The 20,792-nt window shown below is 34.3% G+C and overlaps 1 protein-coding gene across 14 annotated transcripts in view; it reads right to left on the bottom strand.

Moving 5' to 3' along the window:
* The window catches only part of Ttc3 (tetratricopeptide repeat domain 3), a 119,355-nt gene that overhangs the window by 41,027 nt on the left and 57,536 nt on the right, over positions 1-20,792 (bottom strand). For all 14 annotated transcript variants that reach the window (XR_013437028.1, XM_078044637.1, XM_078044640.1 and 11 more), the window contains 11 exons: positions 20,319-20,420; positions 18,732-18,824; positions 18,046-18,110; positions 16,993-17,129; positions 15,627-15,953; positions 12,861-13,112; positions 10,348-10,394; positions 9,291-9,347; positions 8,126-8,199; positions 5,526-5,690; positions 664-1,729 (listed from right to left, as the gene is read on the bottom strand). Coding sequence is in view for 13 of the 14 variants with exons in the window: in XM_078044637.1 (XP_077900763.1) it covers positions 664-1,729; positions 5,526-5,690; positions 8,126-8,199; positions 9,291-9,347; positions 10,348-10,394; positions 12,861-13,112; positions 15,627-15,953; positions 16,993-17,129; positions 18,046-18,110; positions 18,732-18,824; positions 20,319-20,420 (2,385 nt within the window). In the remaining variant the exon portion in view is untranslated. The remainder of the gene's footprint in view (positions 1-663; positions 1,730-5,525; positions 5,691-8,125; positions 8,200-9,290; positions 9,348-10,347; positions 10,395-12,860; positions 13,113-15,626; positions 15,954-16,992; positions 17,130-18,045; positions 18,111-18,731; positions 18,825-20,318; positions 20,421-20,792) is intronic.

Below are 20,792 nucleotides of genomic sequence, written 5' to 3'. Positions count from 1 at the left end.
ATACTAGTGATCGAACCCAGGGATATTACCACTGAGATATGGTCTCACTAAGTTGCTAAGGCCAATCTCGACCTTCTGATATTATTCCTGCCTCAGCCTCTGGAGTCGCTGGATTATGGGTATGTTCCACTATGTCTTGCTACTTGTCTCTTTTTTAACTTTCCCAATACTCCAGACTCTTCCTTTTTTCTTTCCCAGGGAAGCTGCCAGCAAATTTTCCCTTCCTCCCCCATGCAATAGTCCTATGGGAAGATACCCTAAGTGGGGAGGCCTCCTATTTGGGTTCTGCTGGAACTGCTGGGTAAGTGGGTGAGATAAGGACTTTACTGTTTGCATATGTACTTCTCTACAGCAGTGGCCATATCCTCCTTTTGTGTCCTTATTAATTATGAAGGCAATATTTTGGCTCCATCTGCTGACTCATTAACCTTATTTCTTATTTGGAGTAAAATGTGGTCAGGGAAGAATAAGATTTACTGGGCCAAAACTTCTTTCTGACAAAATTACCCACCATGCCCCTCAAAAAAATTCATATTTTAAAAATATTTTCAGGCAAAAACTTCAGCAACCATTATAAAGCAAATAATTTCTAAGAACATTAGTAAATAAAACGGTGATTTAAAAAAAAAAAAAGGAAAATACACCTTTCTCTTTAAATCTTACCTGTACAGCAACCATCTGTGTATGTGGAATATTTGTTAGGGCACTGGACCTTTCTGGACTGACTTCACATTTGTTTTTAGGGTTCCCACAGTGCCCATCATTTCTGTAAGACTCACTTGGGGCTGTACCAGCATCACCTAGGCTGCTCTGTGACTTTACATGTATTCCCAAAGAGTCCTCAAGGATCTGTGTTTCAGAGACAATCTGGTTACCAGCAGCACTCTTAGCATTTAAATTGTGATCCTCAAAATAGGCAGCAGTGTTTTTATCAGCTTTGTCACTGGCTACAAGAGATGGCACCACTGGTATTGATCTCTGCAGCTGATATTCAGAAGAAATGTTGGCCAAAGGTGTGTAGATGCTGGTGTACTGGGGCAAACTTGGTAACACGTTTATGTATGTTGGTGGTGTCTGGGTGATGTCAAATCCCTGAAAAGGAAGATATGTACAGTATCCTGTGACCAAGTGAGATTGAGTCCAATAGGTTGGTTTCCCATCCTCAGGAACTGGTTTGAGAGAATGAGAGGAGACTTGTTTGTGATTTATATCCTCAGAGACTGATATGGGAGAATCAGAAGAGACCCCTTGGGGTTTCTCATTCTCAGAAACTGGACTGGAATAATTATCAGGTACTGATTTGGGTGTAATGTCTTCACAAGTTGGTTTGGGAGAATCAGCAGACACAGGTTTGGGCTTCACATCCTCAGAAACTGGTGCTGAAGACAAATCAGACACTGGTTTGGACTTTACATCTGGTTTAAATTCCCTAGCAGTTGGATTCAGTGGTAGTTTGACTCGTAAATACTCTCCTGTTTTTGAAATTTCTTCCACTTTTGTTTTAATGTTTTTCTTCTTTCTTTTTTTCTTAAGTCGTAATGCAACTTTTTTTAATGCAATACAGTTGTCAATCACAACAAAACGAGGACATCCCAGGAGAAAAGATTTTAAACCTCCTGCTTTTTCTAGTATCTGTCGAGTTTCTTCTGGGAAAAACTCATATTCTTCAGAGAACATCTTGTTACTCATATCCAAGGGACCATGTTCCTCCAACAACTGAGAGAAATAACTTGGAAAAAATTTACATTTACATAAGTTACTAAGTGGAAGTACTTGCACATATTTATTTTTATAAAAGTTTATTCTCCCAAAGCAAAATACTATTTTACTTCTCACTGATCTCAAATGGTCTCCAAAGACAAATAAAAGGTTAAGTATAACCAATATTACAATAAATAAAACTGTCTACTCCTTAGAAAATAATCCTTTAAAGCTTTTTTTTGGAGGGAGGGAAAGCCAAAGGAAATCAAAAAGTTATTTTTAAATTTTAATTATATAATTATGCAATCTCTTTAAAAAGCAATGAGCAAGCAAAATTTATTCAGAAATACCATGGTCAATAACAAGAATGTCACAAGAGAAGAGAAAATAAAATCTTTAAAAATCCTATCTCAATTTACATACAGTGCAATGATTCACAAGGAAAAGGAAACTGCTCTTATAATTCAGCAATGAGGTACCAATCACAAAGGGGATGGACTCCGATCCAAGTAATAATTACCAAGTAGCTAGGAAGTCACAATTCTGAAGAATATGTAATTCTTCTCATGTAAGTTTGACTCAGTGATACTCTTTAATATTTGTTATGGGGAACAAAACTACATAGTCCAATGAATGTTTTAATTTTTTTAAAAAGAGTCTATATACCATTCTACTGTTAAAAATACCCACCATATGTAATTAGGTAAAAAAAAAAAGCAAATGACAAGCTAAGTAACTTAGGGCCTTCTAAGTTCCTGAGGCTGACCTCAAAACTTGCAATCCTCCTGCCTCAGCCTATGAGTTGCTGGGGTTATAGATGTGTGCCACTCTGTCTGGCTAGAAAAAAAATCTTCAAAGAAAAAAAAAACAGTCCATGTTTTTTTCTAATGCTAAGCAGCAATGAATTTTTCATATATTCAAGCAGAACAAAATTTAATTCGACAAGGATTTTTAGTTCAAAGAGAAATGGTACTATAACCATACTATGAAGAACATTTTTATAGTTACTATTATTTGAAAAATACAAAATGAATTTTTACTCTATATTTAGACTTTTCTAGTCTTAGTATATACAGGGTCCAAAACAGCACAAATATGATTTTTTCATAATCTAGTGTTTTACAAGGGTTAGAATCAAATCTCAACAGTGCACATTAGTACTGGTGTGGCTGTTTAGTAAAGATGAAAGAAGTTATAATGAAAGATGCTAAATACACTGAGATGATGAGGCTCAAGATCATTTCAGTTTCTGCAGTTTAAGAGATTTCTCTTCTCTTTCAATATCTGGCCGCCCTCAAATACCTCAGACTCTAAAAGGAATAGTATTCCTATACCTAACCAGAGATGAAGTAGTAGACACACATATAAGAGTAAAAGATAATAATAAAGTCAATTACATCAGGGATATTAATAGTTGTTTTACATATATATATCTGCATGTTGCTCTGTGTATATACAACATTTCCATAATTTGATGATCATCACTATTATTAAGTGGTCAAAGAAGGACTTGCAGAATGCCAGGGCATGTCACCATCAGCACAGGGGAAAGGTCAAGGATGGGAAAGACATTTCCAAGGACATTCCCATTCTGCTATTCTGAGACTACCCTTTGAAAATCATGTTCATGATTCTTATTTCAAAACATCACCTTCATGTGTAATACACTGTAAAACTACCAACGATCACCTTGACTCTCCTCTATGCTGCAGGGCTACATGAGAGACCTCTGCCCTATACTTTCCTCAAATCTGCAACAGCACTTAACCTTATGTGGCTAATAAATCTCGGCTAACACTACTGAGGTGCTATTAGGAAACAATAAAGGCAAAGTACCTGTTTCAACTACATAAATCCTAAAATGTTACAAAGGGCCTTTAAAAAGAAATTAGGCTAAATTCCTATTTTAAGATGTTACACAATGGGGCTGGGGTTGTGGCTCAGCGGTAGAGCTCTCGTCTCGCACATGAGAAACCCTGGGTTCAATCCTCTGCACCACATAAGAATAAATAAGTGAAATAAAGGTATTGTTTCCAACTACAAATTAAAAAATAAATATTAAAAAAAGATGTTACACTAAAGTCAAGAAAAGCTTAATTTATAATAGTTACCCCATATTCTTGACTCCTTGTCCAATATTTTTCTACTCAACATTCTTTTCAGATATAAAAGTTTAATTTTAATTTCCTTTTATACTTAGCCAATAAAATAAGCCTTCATTTTTAAGCCATCATATGTTTACTTTTTTTAATTTGGTACCAGGGATTGAACTCAGGACGATTAACCATTGAGCCACATCCCAACCCTTTTTACTTTTTATTTTGAGACAGGGTCTCCCTAAGTTGCTCAGGGCTACACTAAGTTGCTGAGGCTGGCCTTGAACTTGCCATCCTCCTGCCTCAGCCTCCTGAACCTCCAGAATGTTAGCTGTGCACCACCACAACCAGTTTACTTTAGAAATTTCAAGAATTAGGTTTTAAGACATACCTTCCTATAACTTCTACGTTTTCTACTATGATAAGATATAAATTTTATCTCAAAAATAAAAAAAACAAATCAGTCTACTTTTTTCTCATAAATCTGTTTAATTTCTTCCCACTTCAGTGGCAATAAATTCTTTAAGATAAAAGCTACTAAAAATTACATATTTTAGCTTCAGTTTTGGATGCTTGAAGCAAATTCCAAGATATTTTAAGAATACCAGTGTAATTTTATAGGTAAATATTTTGCCATCTGGGAGTCCTATGGAAATATGATTTGCTCAGTATTTCAATTCTAAGGAAAAATCACAAAAACGAAACCTAATTTTAACTAGACTGAATGGCAATAATGGGTTGAAGAAAAAAGAAGAAATGACCATACTATGAATGAGTGACAGAATTTTCAGGAAAATAGTTAGTTTTAAAATTAATTTCTTAATAGAGATCCTAACCCTCAATTTCTTAAACAAAGCCTTGTGTACTGCTTATTAATACCAATCTCAGAATGGTAAGCGGTTCCCTAGATTTTATCCACCCTACTCAAACTTCAATTGTTAAATTTTGCATTCATATTTTCAATCCTAAAGTAACTCACACCCAGTCACTTAAAAAGGAAAGTATGTTGGGGCTGAGGGTGTGGCTCAGCAATACCATACTTGCCTGATATGTGAGGCGCTGGATTCGATTCTCAGCACCGCATATAAATAAATAAAAGTCTATCAACAACTAAAAAATATTTTTTTTTAAAAAAAGGAAAGTATGTTTCTCTTTTACATCATTTTCAGGAAGTCCAGTCTCTAATAGAATACAGGATTCTGTATTTGTACTATTAACATAGCTGAACAATTATAATCCAAGCTGAAGTACTAATAGCATCCTAGGATTCTTTCCCCCAATAAAAAGGGTAATACTTCACCAAGCTACATAATTGAGATGCCAATTGAGATGCTGCATTTTGAGATGCCAAGCCACTGCATCCTTCAACATAAGAACAATGAGACCAAATAATCATATTATTCTGTCAAATGAATACCTAGGAATTCATGATAAAAATATTATAGCTGAAAGCTTTGTTTATCGTTTCTATCGAGACATACCAGAACAATTTTAGAAGTATCTATATTAGCAGCTCAAACTGTCAAAACCAAAGATTAGTATGACCCTAAATTTACTACATGTAAAATCCTCAATTAACTACATGTAATATGTGGCAAATGTTCTCAGAATATTCTTCCCCAGAGATTGTGAACCAATAAATGAGTACTGTAAAAAAAATGACTTTTGGTTTTTAATTGGCAATCTTAGTATAAGGAATATTAGTTGTAGGAATATTAATCTACTTACTCATACAGAGTTGAGCATTTTTGTTTTGGGTTAATATCCCATATTTTCTTATTGCGAACAACATATTCATTATTGTGCTGGTCATAGAGAGCTTCAAATTCTTCTACATCTTGCCGAAGATGGTTAGGCACAGCAAATGGGCCTGCAGAATCTGAATTGCGTCTTCTGATTAAAAAAATAATTTTGTTAATAAACTTTTGGATAGGCTAGATGAACATTTAATGGAAAAAAAAACAACATGATGGTAACGAACATACGACTTGATTTTATGTGGAAGGAAAGTACTACCAGAGAGCTTAGTGTGGTAAAGATACCCTTCATAATTATAGTCAAGAAACATTATATCTGACATTCTAAGTAAGCACTTTTAATTTAGCCCTAAACCAAGCACATTTTCCCACAGCTCCAGTTTAAAAAAAAATCAATATTGTATTAATTGTAACTAGTTAAAGGGTTGAGAGACAAATGAAGATCTTATAATTGCTATTAATTTAAGTGATATTGAGACTGGTAAAAAAACTACTAATAAAAAGATTTTTTTAAAAAAAGAATATGATGGCTAGGGTTGTGGCTCAGAGGTAGAGTGCTTGCCTAGCATGCGTGAGGCACTGGGTTTGATCCTCAGCACCACATAGAGTAAAAAATAAAGACACTGTATACACCTATAATTAAAAATAAATAAATAAATATTTTAAAAAAAAAAGAATATGAGATTTTAGTACTTTCAAAAGATACAGTAGATTGAGTGTGGAACCTAAACCAGATAGTATGGTTTAAATCCTGGCTCTGCTATTTATATAAGCCTTGTGCCTGGAGCAAGTCATTCAACTACAACTGCCTGAGTTTCTTTATTTATACTATGGACACAATATCAGTACTTATATCCTAGAGTGAAGGAATGGATTAAATTAATTTATATATGTAAATGCCTTAGAGTAGTGCCTCATACATATTTGTTCATTTCAATTAAGACTGTTATATGATGATCTGTATGTCTGCGTTCCCCAAAAACTCATAGGTCATGAGGGCAAAGACATGATGAATGGGATTTGTACCTTTACAAAAGTATCTTTAGAAAGCTGCCTTATGTTTATGGTTTAGACATGATGTGTCCCACAAAATCTCACATGTGAGACAATGCAAGAAAGTTTTGAGGTAAAATGATTGGGGTCTGAGAGCCTTACTGCTTTCCTCTACCACCTCCTTCCACCATGATGTGCTGCCTCTGGTACAGAACAATGAAGCTGATGTCAATGGACTGAGACCTCTGAAACCATGACCCCCAAATAAACTTTTCCTCCTTTAAAATTGTTCTTGTTAGATCTTTTGGTCACAGCAGCAAAAATGCTGACTAAAACACTTGTCCATGTATCATGTGAGAAAAAAGTGAGAAGGTACCATCTATGAACCAGACCCTCATGAGACACCAGATATGTCAGCTCTTTGATCCTGAACTTCTTAGCCTAAAGAACTGAGAAAAGCCAAATTGTGAAAAGTAAATTTCTGTTGTTTGTAAGCCCCTCAGTTTATGATATATTGTTCTGGCAGCCCAAATGGACAAAGACTGGATCTTAATTCCTCTACTTAGAGAATTCATAAAAATGAGTGCATTTTTTTTTAAGAGAGAGAGAGAGAGAGAGAGAGAGAGAGAGAGAGAGAGAGAGAGAGAGAGAGAGAGAGAATTTTTTAATATTTATTTTTTAGTTTTCGGTGGACACAAAATCTTTATTTTATTTTTTATGTGGTGCTGAGGACCGAACCAAGCGCCCCATGCATGCCAGGCAAGCGTGTTACTGCTTGAGCCACATCCCCAGCCCCAATGAGTGCAAATTTTAACTGGTTTTTTTTTTTTTTTTTTTTTTGGGTGCTAGGGATCGAACCCAGGGCCTTGTGCATGCAAGGCAAGCACTCTACCAACTGAGCTATATCCCCAGCCCCTGTTCTTCTTCTACTTTTTTTTTTTTAATATTTTTTTTAGTTGTAGATAGACACAATACCTTTATTTATTTTTATGTGGTGCTGAGGATTGAACCCTGTGCCTCACAAATTTGAGGCAAGTACTCTACCACTGAGCCACAACCCCAGCCCAAATTTTAACTGTTCTTAAACTCCCTAAGAAATGTGAGCTTCTTTGTTTGGGATTATCGGTTTCTTTAAAAGATAGTTTCAACAATCAGAGGCATGAAAAATCTATATAAAGTTAAACCATAACATCATATATACTTCCAAAATAGCTTCTTTCTCCTATTATAGTAGCATTAGTTAATTATCAATAGGACATTCTCTTTACTGAATACTTTAAAGGACATTTTCTAGACATTTTTCTAGGGATTTCCCATAGTGCCCTGAACACAGTGCATCCTCAATTTATGCTTACTGAATAAATCACCATTCCTGAGACTTTAACTCATAATGAATTCTTAATGACAAGCCATGCTATTAATTCAATTGAGATATATTATATCAGGTTGTCAATATGTAAATCTTTAAAAATGAAAGGGAAATAAAACACAAGTTTAGAGTACATTAAATTAACATGCCTTATCAAGTGAAAAACATGTGAGTTATAATGAGGCAAAAATTTTAACAATCATACTTACTTATAATCTTCACCTGAACTGATAGTCTCATTATTTGGTGTTACTGTAGTTGTTCCAGACCCAACTAACATTGGCTGGTTTAAAAGAAAAAAAAAAAAAATGACAATGACATCTAATTTAAAAGTCTATGAAAGAAAAACATTATCATTAAAATTTATAAACATTTATATAATATTTAAGACCTATTTTTAATATTTAAAACAATATTTAAAACAATATGTAAAACCTATCCAAATTTTCTTATAAATAGGAACACACAGTAATATAAGTTTCAATGGCCAGAAATAAATTCAAATTAACATTTGGGATAGTTTCCAGTGCTCCAAAAAACTTTAAATGTCACTTAAATTTCCATATTAGTTAAAGACACATGGTCAAAGGTACAAGGAAGCTTATACTGGAATTCCAAGCTGCATCTTATACTGGAATACTGCATCCTCCTCTAACACTTGCTCATTCTCTCTACCCCTGTTCCTCTTTTGCCCCCAAGACATGCTGAAACCAAGAGGAATGCACTATGATGCTGAAATAATGAGAATAGAGCCTTAGGTGAAAAGGAAAAGTTCCCATCAATTCTAAGACTGATATGATGACTAGAATTCATCATTCTTATTTGAATATTTTAGATAATAAATATTTAAATAAATAATTCCAACAAGAGCTTTTGAATACTAGAAACTAATATCTTATCTGCTCTTATGAGATATAGAAACCAATATCTTATATATTCTTATCTCTCCCTAAAATTCAGCACAGAAATAATAATAAATAATTATTAAAGATTTACTACCCAATAAGCAAAGGTTATTATAATAGGCACAGGAAAGTCAAATAACTTGCTCAAGGTCACAGAAAATAATTGGTAGAACCAAGATAGGAACTCTACCCTATGGCTATCCATAATAGAGTACTACATTATATTTTTACTCAGAAATATCTAGAAAATATAAATAACTATAAAGATTAAGAGTTTCTTTCAAGAGTTATTTATGTGCAACATGAACCTTAAATTTCCTCAAAATGTAGAAGACTGCCAAAATAGACTAAACCCTTGAAAGTCTTTCTCTACAAAATGCTTCAAAATACTGCAAGAATTGCTTATTTCTAACTTATATATCCATTGTTGAGAGTCTGGGCAGGAATTAATTCAGATAATATTCCATACCTTTGTGTCTTTTGGCTTCTTTTTCTTGCCTTTGTTTTTAACCTTGGTAGAACTAAACTGAAAAATGGGGGGGGGGAACAAAACAAAACAATGAACACTCAAATAACAGCATTACGTAAGTCAACATAAACAAACCATATTAAGTTTCACAGACTAATCATCAGTTATATGTATATAAAATGTTGTGTATCAGCCCAAGTGCTATGGCTTATAATAAAAAAGAAGAAAAGGCTCAATAATGCCAAATGTTATGATTAAAATTAAATTGTCCTAACATTTTAATCTCATTTTCAACAGGGCTTATGTTATTCTAAATAATTAACTAAACTTTTAAGTAATTCTGATTATGTGCTATAATAGCATTTAATGATATCCCTTTTACTAAGCAAACAGATGTTCCACACCCAGCCAGATAATGGGGCACAAAGAGTGAAAGGAGCAGTATTAATTTCTCTATATGGGTATGTTAGCTGTACTTCCATACTTAGCAGGGCAAAATCTGATAGAGCAGAGTAAGACAGAATTCCATATATTTGATCCTGAAAACTGATAAACAAGTATGTTTCTCTTTGAAAACTGCCACAGTGCTATCCTTTTCATTATTTAATCATGTTCCTCAAATGAAGAATTTCTGGCCTGCCAGAAAGAATAAAAGACAAGTTGTCAAGGAAAACAACTCTTGAATTACTCTTAAGTTAAACTCATGTTGGAGCTAAGTGTAACAAAGTCCCTTTATTTTCCTTTAGCACAAAAATACCACAATTTTTTTCTCAACTAAAGAACTTTTCCTTTTCTCCTTCTTATATTAACATTTATTAGTTGTAAAACTTTATGGAAAGTATTTAACTTAAGCCTCAGAGTTTGCTGAGGAATGCCCCATTCCTAAGAGGATGAGTGGAAATAACTTTCTAATGAAATGGCATACATATTCAGAAATCCTCTCAATTTGGTTCTGAAATGCTACCTGTGATGTAAGCAAATACTAGCCTCCTTATTCCTCTTCTCCTTTGGCTAATGCAAATTAGAACATATGATTTAAAGTGGTCAAGTAGCTTACCGGAGCTTCACCACTATCTTGTTTCCTTAATACAGTACAGCGGCTGTCTGTAGAAGAAACAGAAGGTTCTATGAGGAAACTAAATATTTACATTACCATATAATATACTGAAGTCTTAAAACTACCTCAAGACCACTATCACAGACTACATTCTATTCCTTATTTGGCTCTGATAAACGTTTAGTTTAAAAACCAAGGGTAGTAATGTAGTGGGTCAGGTGGCTCACTCTTATAATCCTAGTTATTAGGGAGGCTGAGGCAGAAGAATCACAAGTTAAAGGCTAGGGCAACTTAGTGAGACCCTATCTCAAAATTTTAAAAAAAGGGGTTGTAGGTGTAGCTCAGTGATTGAGGAACTGCCTAACATATGCAGGGTTTGGGGTTCAATCCCTGGCACTGCAAACAAAACAAATCCAAGGGCAAAATGACTAACTAAACATAATGTTACAGGTATGACAAATAAGATGTCAAAAAACCTGATGAAATAATAGTCTTCAGTCAAGAGGCCCAAGGGGAGTTAGAGAGGGCTTTGGGGAAGAGAAGAAACTTAAGTTAGACTTGGAATAAACAGGCAAAGGGAAAGCTGTTGCTAGAGCTGCATAAGCAATGGCAAGAGGCATGAAAGCACAAGCATCACCGGGCATCTCAAGACCATTACCATTGCTCCAATGACACTTCATGCCCCTAACATGCCCCCGACATGCCCCTAATAAGTCCAGAAGCTGCCCCTTCCCATCAGGAAGAAGCTGTAGAAGATTTATCTACAACCCTGTCCCTTAAGGGGCCCAATAACAAACAAAAAAGTGTGTGTGGGAGAATGTAAGGTCCTTGCTTAGCATCTGGGTAGCCATCCTGAGTGATAGCTGCCATTTTCCTGCCCAAAGGCCTTTCTGGGAAAGGCTCACCACTCCCTCATATCAACCCAAAGCTTCACTGCCCCGAATTGTTTCCCTGCCCTTATGAACCCCACCCTTAACTGCCCACATCAGGAACCACCTGGCTCTAATCCCTGAGCCTCCCCCAGAAAAGTCTTGAACCCCAAGCCTGTGTTGCCTATCTCTGTCTATGGAGAGATGGCCTTTATTTTTCGGCTCCACCAAACACTCTTCTGTGTGTATCTCTGCCTTGTCGCCTTCTTTCATTTCTCACTCTCCCATCTCCCTGTTCTTAGCTTTCCTTCCAGTCACTAATAAAAGTTTAGGAAAAACAGGTCTTTGAGATGTGGTAAGTGGGTTTAGTCATGTTGCTTTGCAAGGGCCTTTAGCTGACTACACAGAAATTGTCTAGGAAAACATGCATCCAGATTTCAGAAGTGAAACTTGAGTCCCAATAATCATGTCATTGGTGGAATTATTGAATACCCTGATATAAAAGATCAGTGGATTTTGAAAAGTTAATACTATTCTTCTTTTAAATAATAAGACATAATACTCAAAATGTCTGGGGTGAGGGTGGGAGACAGAGCTACTAGAGTTGAAAATCTGTTGAGATCACCATAAATTTGACTGGTAGCTTCTGACTCCATGGATGACAGCAGTGAAACTGGCAGCCAGATGTTCTGAGTATTTTAGGTATAGAACATAAGAATTGGGAAGAGTAGTCACTAAGAGAAAACAGTCTTTTGTAGTGGTCCTGTTGTGTGACTCAACATATACTGGGTTTTGTAGGCTCAGTTTCAGGATAAAATTTATTACCAACTGCAATAACTGATGGCACTAAATTCAGGCTATCAAGTAGCATGTCACCTCCAATTAGAAAACAGTATCCTGGAAAGACAAAGCCATCTATATGCAAATGTTCATTTTGCTAAGAACCAAAACAAAAGCAAGCTTTTCAGTTTTTTATACTGCATTTGAACTTTATAATGTGTGCCACTGTTATGCAAGGTCAGATTTTTAAATCAAATGGCATGAAATTTGAATCTAACTTCTAACAATATACAGAGGAGACTGATAAGGAAAAAAGGAGAGAAGACTATTAGGGTGCACACACAGAATGAAAGATAAAAAAATTAAAAATTAAGTTAGAATCTAAGGATATTAGAATTTTGAAGTAAAACAGGGTCAGAGATCACTGGCTCCAAATCATTTCATTTTTTTTAAGGATAAGGAAACTAAAATCCAAGAGAAGCCTAAGAAATTAACTGCTAATTAGTCTACTGTGTCAAACTGGACTCCATGCAGTTATCCAAACAGGCCTCTCAGCTCCCCTCTAAAGCCACCTCTCTAAGGCCCAACTTCCACCTGTCCAATTCTACTTCCACTTTTACAGGCTTTCATAGGCCATCTCAAGATTCTATCCCTGCTCCACAGCTTTCCTCTAACAGGGAGAACCCAGTGCTGGGTTTTTCCTCCAAAGCCCTCAGCACTTTCATGCTCTCTCATCAATCATCTTTTCCAAGTGAACTGATTGTACTATAATCATTTTCACATTAAGTATTTAAATGAGCAGCTCCTTTGCAGATATTTTCTTTAAAATTAAATACAATATAAATCCAAGCTTGGTCCACATACCCATTATATCAAAGAATTCATCTAAAGCACTATGCAATGCTGGGAACTTGTCTCTGTGTTCTTCCAACAGCCATATTAAACAACGTGCTTCTTTTAATGACGCTGGTTCACAGAAGTAATCAAGTTGCTTTCCTTCTATAGAGGCTAGTTTATGGCCATATTTCTCACTCCAGAGGAACGTCATGATGCTAAAATCAAGCTCCTTAAGAGATGCTCCATATCGAGAAAAAAAAGGTCCCGTGGCATCTAAGCCTACAATGAAAACAAAATACAAATCACAAATGGGAAAAAATTTTTACTGTAAAATTTTTCACATCTTTGAAAATGATTCCATTATAGTTTGCTTATATTTTCAGTGAAAATGTTCCAATACTTGAAAACAGACTTGTTTTGAGTTATTATGCATTTGTAGAAACACACAGAACACTAATATACTAAAATGCAATAATTTTCAGTATGGTAAGCCAAAGACTTCTATGGTTACAAATATCTTTTTTGCACTTAGGAGATGACAAAATGACATTAAATTGCTTAAGAAAAATACTATGTTTTTGACTAATGTATAATAACTTTTCATTCTAACTGATAAACTAGTAAGATTTTATAATGTCTTTTTATGTATATTCCATAGCAACCAAACATCAATAACATGCAAAATTTTGCCTAACTGCCTTTAATTCTTCCTACAATACCTCGAAGAACTGCTCCTTATCTTCCAAAATATCATGGTTCCTCATCATGATACAAAAATCAAGGTGGTCACTATTCCTGTTTTCTTTTTTAATATTTTTAGTTGTAGATGTACACATAACTTTATTTTATTTTTTTACATGGTGGTGAGGATTGAATCCAGGGCCTCAAACATGCAAGGCAAATGCTCTACCCCTTGAGCCACAACCCCAGCCCATTATTCCTGTTTTTACTCCCTGTTCTCCACATCAGAAAATAGGGTGGCTGCAACCTCATAAATTCTCACTGAAAGGATGGTGAATCTTCGTTCCTTCCTAACACAGCCACCAAAAAGCAAAGAGGAAATTCACACAAATTCCTCATCATACCTCTAAATACAGCACTGTCAACCATGCATGGGCCTGAAGTTCTCAAATCAGTAAATGGAGCAGCGATTACTAAAGTCAAAATTACCCTGAATTGCTCACTGCTATTTCTTTCAGATGAAATAGCTTACAAAGGACATGCTGCATGAGAAATTAGCATAAAACACCAGAATAGGTGGCCACATAAAATATTCATAGAACAAAATGTCCAAAGAAACCTCCAGTTAAGAAATACATTCACCTTCCCTATCCAATCTCATGTGCAGGCATGTGCTCCAGGAAGGGGGTGTAGGCCAACCATATTACTACTAAAACTAATATTCTCCTACTTGTGCTCTGCTATTTCTTTCTCCCTCCATCTTTTGCTGAACATATAAACTGGCCTCTCTTGTGTCAAATATTCACGATGTGACTCCTGGAATTGGAAATTGCTTGCTTTAATTAAATGTATGTGAGTTTACATCAGGGCTATAGTAACATCTTTACTAATTAACAACCTTGAGCTAATTTTATACTTTAGTATATATACAAACTTATTAAAGTGATACCTTTACTTCTCAGAATATACATGGGTTATATCATAAGACATAGTCATATTTTCCTGCCAGTCAGCTGCAAGACTGCATTTACCTGAATAAACACTGACTGGCATTCTTCCAATGTAGTCTAACCTATAAGGCCCACTTCTCCAGTTGTGACTCTATCCTCTACGGAAGATTAAAGTGTTAAGTGAGAACTTATGAATTTACTTTTCTATTGGACATTATCGGCAATCTTATCACTTAAGAGTGATTTTCTGAGACCAGAAACTTATTAAGACCTATGCTCAGAGCAGGAATATTAAGCTAATTATGCCAAACTTGCTGCCATCTGACTTTCTCTCTACCAACAGAAACTGACCAGAATCTTCTTTGAAACCCTTAAATTCTACTAACTGCATTTCTGTAAAAACTCAAAAAGGTGAGGGTAGCTGGTAGAAGCTGGGCAGGTGCTATTCTTGGGTCTGAGAGCACTGCTCTCTTTCCTGTGGCCTCCCTTAGACTTTTATCAACAGCTGCCAGCTGAATCAACAATCATGCTAGCCCAGTTGCCATAATTTATAGCATCTTGGAAGGTACCCAAAGCATCCCTACTCAAGTTAGAGAGCTACCATACCTGAGGGCTCATTCTGCAGTCCTGCATGGCCTTGGGCAAGAAGCCTGAATGGGAGGTAGGGGATGTCTTCCACATCCTTCCCTTGTGATTCAAAACCACCTATTTGAACCCCAGGGTACATTTCTTCTCATCCTTCTACATAGATTTGCCTGAGGTGCTCCTAAACAATGAGTCCCATCTGCTTGTCCTAATTTTTCTTCACAGAATCTTAATCTTTCTCAACAAGGCTATTGAGCTGCACAATCCCAGAAGGTACTCAAACCTAGGTTCCAGGGTGTGTTGGTTACACAGGGTAGTGTCTAGTACTCACAAATGTTTAGAATAATACAAGTCTAGATTTCCCTACTGACTGATTTTTATTTTGTTTAGATCTTTTTAAAAAACATACCGTTCCCTTCTATAGAATAACCTAAAAATTATGAGTGGATGGTAGTATTTATCACCATACACGTGTATTCCACATTTAAAATATCATAAACGATAAGATAGGAAGATAAAAAGAAATCAGAGACCTACATTTATCCTTCCTACCAGACTAGAATATAAAGGGACATACCAAAGCTATTGAGTTTCTGGATCCAGGTAGCTAATTTGGGTTCCACTTCTTTAAGCTCACTCAAAACATGAAGAAATACCCTTGTCTTTACTCTATTCTTTTCTTGAATCAAGTGACGAATGACATAGTCCACTGCTTCATTGAGGAAATTTCTGCTAGAAAAACACGTTGTATAGTCTTCTGTGCTCAGAACTTTCCAAGAGAGCAATTCTTTGAGAAGCTTGGAAGGGTTCAGTATACCCGATTTAATCTTGTCAGCATACTGCTTTATGCACTGCAGAATTCTGTCATCAATGAACTGACAATTCTGACTACTGTCTACAGTTTCTAGGAATAAATAACAAAGGTTAAAGTGATAAATTACACTAATTTACAATGGCATAACTTAGAAAGAAATAACATAACATTATATTATATCATAAGATACAATTAAGATTGATTGCTTTATTTTACATAGACAACTCAAGAAACTTTAAATTAGGAATATAAATATTTAACAATATGTCTATATTCTTTTCATTTCACACCATTCATGTAATAGCATCTAAAATTTTATTTCCTCTAAAATAGTTTTTTTCCCTCAACAATCCCAACCCAATCTCATCACCTCCAAAATATTTTTAGTTCTTAAACATGCAAAGTTAAAATACATTCACAAAGTTAAAATACATTTTTCAGTAGCAAAGATAATTATGATCAATCTGTAAAACAGTACTGGTATATTAGATAAAAAAAAAGACAGCAAGTGGTAACTATTTCATTTTGGAAATCCAGGCACAATGTAGAAAACTGAGAAAACTTACTTCAACTTAAAACTAAAAATAAATATACTGGTTAAGATGTATACAGGAATAGTAAAATCACCTATGAGACATCCCCATGTTATTAGAGAATGAAAATATACAAGCTGGGCAAGGCAATCTCTATGATACCTTTTATGAACTGCCTCTTTATTTGAACTATTCCAGACAATTAGTAGTTAATTTACAGTTCAATATTTTGGAACTTAAATTCACATAGCAGATTGTACAATGCACTGTCAAACATACAATATGCAGGTCAGATATTATGTTCCAATTCAGTTTGAAGAAGAGGAAACAGACACAGTTTGCCTAGAGTTAGCAGCAGGACAGCATGTGAATCGCTGTGTACTGCTTCTAAAATGATATTCTTCACACCAATCCCTTCACTAAGAATAATAGAAGACAAAGATGCTAACTGAACTTAATTCTATATTTTAGTGGTAATATGAAAATACTAACTGAAATCTGTACTTCAATTAAATAATAATATGAGCCTTATAATTCTCTATTTGTACGTTTAAGCAAATGCATACTATTCTTATCATGTTTGGACTTCTGCATACCTTTCTGTTCTTCATTTTTGGGTGGATTACTTTCTCTTAAGTCCTCTTCCATTCTTTCTTGTGCTAATTTTTTTGCTTCTTGTTTTTGGATCTTTCTTTTCAATTTTTTGTCTTCTTTCAGTCTTAGCTTCTCTAGGCTGATAAACATTTACAATTAGTGATAATTTACCTTTGTTAATTGCTCAATGAACTACTTTCTGTTGCCTACTATAGAAAACATTCTCCAAGCAATAGGCTGTGACTTTTAATTAAGAAAGCTATGTATAATTTGTATAGATGTTATTTCCATGTACATAATGTATATAAATTACTTCCATATATATAACATATATAAATTATTTCCACATATATAATGTATATAAATTACTGTGTACGGTAAATAAGAACAGTACATGTACTCTGCAAGCAAGATCCCATAATAAAATATTATTTTCACCCCAATAACAACATGGGAATTTGGTTGATTTGGTTACACTGATTCCTTTTCAACAAATAATTCTATACATCTTTTCTTTTGGTTTTTCTTGGTCACAAATTATAAGAAAAAAAATCACTTTTTAGGATGAAAAACAAGAAGCAGGACTGAAAAGAAAAGAAAAAAGGATTGGAATTATTTGATCTGAACAGAAAGATACAGATGTGAATAATATTGACAATACACTAAGTATTTCAAGGTAAGAAATAGTCATTGGTTCAAAATGTTTGGTGTAGAAAGATAAAAAAGCAAAAATGCTTTTGAAATTAAAAGCCAAAAGCTAACTATATAATTTTTGTTAAATGCCAAATCTGTTGAAAGTAATTTCACAACATGAAATGTTATAATTCTACTTACAAGTTCAACCACTAAATTGTGACTTTTTCAAATTTTCAGTATTTAATCATTCTAATGCTAGTTCTGTTTTAAATATCCATAAAAATAATTTTTAAAATACTTATTTATATATGTGTGCACAGCCAATTTTAAAAAATAGCACAATTTAGAAATCTGCATTTAACAGAGTTATATACTAAGAGACAATATAAAAACTACTGATTGATTGTTAAAAATCTTACCTAGAACATTTCTGTTTCAGAATAGGTCTTGGAGGAACCTTTTCTTTTATGACCTTGTGTTCAAACTTTAAATAAAACAAAGACATCCAAAATTTGTCTCATACTCCCATGACATAAAGCACAAAACCACAAGTAACAAATATTTCAGAAGCACACACAATGTTCAATTTGATAGAGAACAGTGATGATGTTTTGACCCAGACAAAAGCCCAGAAAGCTTTAGCAAAATAATTTACTGAAAAGAGGAACAAGAGAGTGGACACACTTTGTGAAGAAACTTTAAATAATTAAGGGTAAGCAGAAGATCCAATTAATTATATATATTATAATTACCCACTCCTGCCACATTCAGATGGTGATGTTAAAGGTAATCCCTCAAGGCACTCTTCCCCTTCTCTAAAACCCACACCTCCACCACTACCCCTTTTGGGGTATTAATAAAATGGAAGTTATCAAAAAGAGTAAAACCAAAATATAAAAAGTGTGCTTTTCCTAGGAGGAAATAAAAGAATATGAAAATGCTTCACTGCAATGCATGTTCTAATATTTATTTTCTTAAATAACTTTTTTTTTCTTACAAAAGACAAGATTCAAATCACACAACTTCCTTGAACTTAAAACATTTTAACAGGTGTAAACATTTTGGTTACAAATTTAATAAAGTTTCTCCTTTATTAGATACTTACTTCACATTTAACTTGACCACCACTGCTAAAGATGATAATCTTAGAAATGATACCTTCACAGTCAGGGGTAAGACAAATTCCTTGTAGAAAATCCTATTTGATTTAAAAGAAGAAGAATGTTATGTGTAGGAGGGATAAATCTATGCATGTATACCATTTTTTTAAACTTCGTTTTTAGCTGTAGATGGACACAATACCTTTATTTTATTTATTTATTTATTTTTGTGTGGTGCTGAGGATCGAACCCAGTATCTTACACATGCTAGGTGGGTGCTCTACCACTGAGGCACAATCCTAGCCCCAACACATATACTATTTTACCACAAAGTACATTCAAAATATACTATGAAATTTCCTTTAGGGAGGCAACGAAAGTGCCTGATTGCTGCCATTTCAGAGCCTTCTTATAGGAAGACTGTATCCACACGTATGGGGCAGACCTGCCCCTGTGACTTGCTTTGTGGTAAAGGAAGTCAAACTGCCATAGCATACACCAGGTCTAAATGAGCACTCTAGGAAACACAGTGTGAACTGGCTATTGTTCTTTTCCCCCTGTTAAAGAAACATGTTCCAAAAAAGTACAACTTGGATTTGGAAATAAAGAACATGGCCACAGAGAATAGACCCGGCTGCAGCTCAACCCTGGCCAACAACGACAAAACTTCAGGACAAGTAATATAACCAAGAAAAGACCCTCTCATTGTTAGCCACAAAATATTTTGGTTGTATATTACTTCAGCATATCATAGTGAAAGCTGACTAATTAATAGAAGGTATTTAGAATTCTGGAAATGGTTAAGACAACTAATGGAGAGTACATAGCTTACAAAACTCAATGTAAGTAAAAAGACAGTAGAAGTGGCTCCAGGGTTACAGTTATATCTCTAGCTATCTATGTGAAAATTAGTTTCTACCAAACTTAAATAATTCCAACTGCTAAAAGACACCTAATATAATCACATTTTTTTTCCCACTAGGGATAATGGTTTGCACAGGGCTATACAGTATTAAAAAAGGCTTTTTTTTAAGTCCACAGATTATATAGATCAGAAATAAACATTGTAACAAGGAAATAAGACTGTAAAATTGTGCCCTCTTCCAAAGTATTCTAACTAATGGATTACTAATCATTATATTGATAATAAGAATAAACCCCTGAGAAATGGCAGTATAAAATTTAAGTTAATTTCTTAGGACAAATTACCTTAACCAATTTTGGTAAAAAACTAAAATGTTGGAACCTTAATTCTACATCAACGCTTTCAATCTATGATGAGCTAAATTGTCAGTGCATAATTTAAGATCTGTGTTTTAAAACAAGAAAAAATTAAATTTTTATTTCTGATTATAACATCACAATACAAAAGTTAAATAATTTTTAAAGGCCTCAACAGTTACTCCCTTCATACTTGTATAAAATTTAAAAACTCATTTTCCACTTTATTGTTAAAATCATAACTTAAAACTTTCTAATGAAGTCTAGAATCCTCAAGAAGGAATTTATATTCACTTGAAGACTTTTTAAAATTTTTTTAAACATTCAATATACATATTTAAAAAATCCAGACAATCTTTATTGCGGCTTACCTTGTCAATTTTATCATTAAAGGTGGTTGTTTTTAACTTCTTCCAGCAGTTCATGTGAAATTCTATTTTACAATACTGGCAACAGCTGATTCGTATAAAACCCTGGATTTCAAAACATTTTAATTCACATTTTAAAGATGTCTATGCACATACACTTACTCATTTCCTCATAGCACACATATTAAGATAAAAAGAACTGTTGCATTCACTTGGCAGATATAACTAGATAATCTATCTCCTTGAAGAGGGATAAAATACTCTGTACTATAAAATGCTGAGTTCTATAGATACAGAACTTGGCAAACATCTTCATTTCCACAGCTGACATCTGCATTATCCTTTACAGAACATCAAATATCTTAACAAACATTTCATCCGATCTACTAATCTAAGAGTAGGACAGTTATCTTATTGAATAAACCAAAAACTTAATCACTTAATTAAGCACAAGTTAGGTTTTTAGGGTTTAATTCA

Source organism: Ictidomys tridecemlineatus, chromosome 3 (genome assembly GCF_052094955.1).
Source record: "Ictidomys tridecemlineatus isolate mIctTri1 chromosome 3, mIctTri1.hap1, whole genome shotgun sequence".
Taxonomy (NCBI): Eukaryota; Metazoa; Chordata; class Mammalia; order Rodentia; family Sciuridae; genus Ictidomys; species Ictidomys tridecemlineatus.
This window is presented reverse-complemented; position numbering and strand designations above follow the sequence as displayed.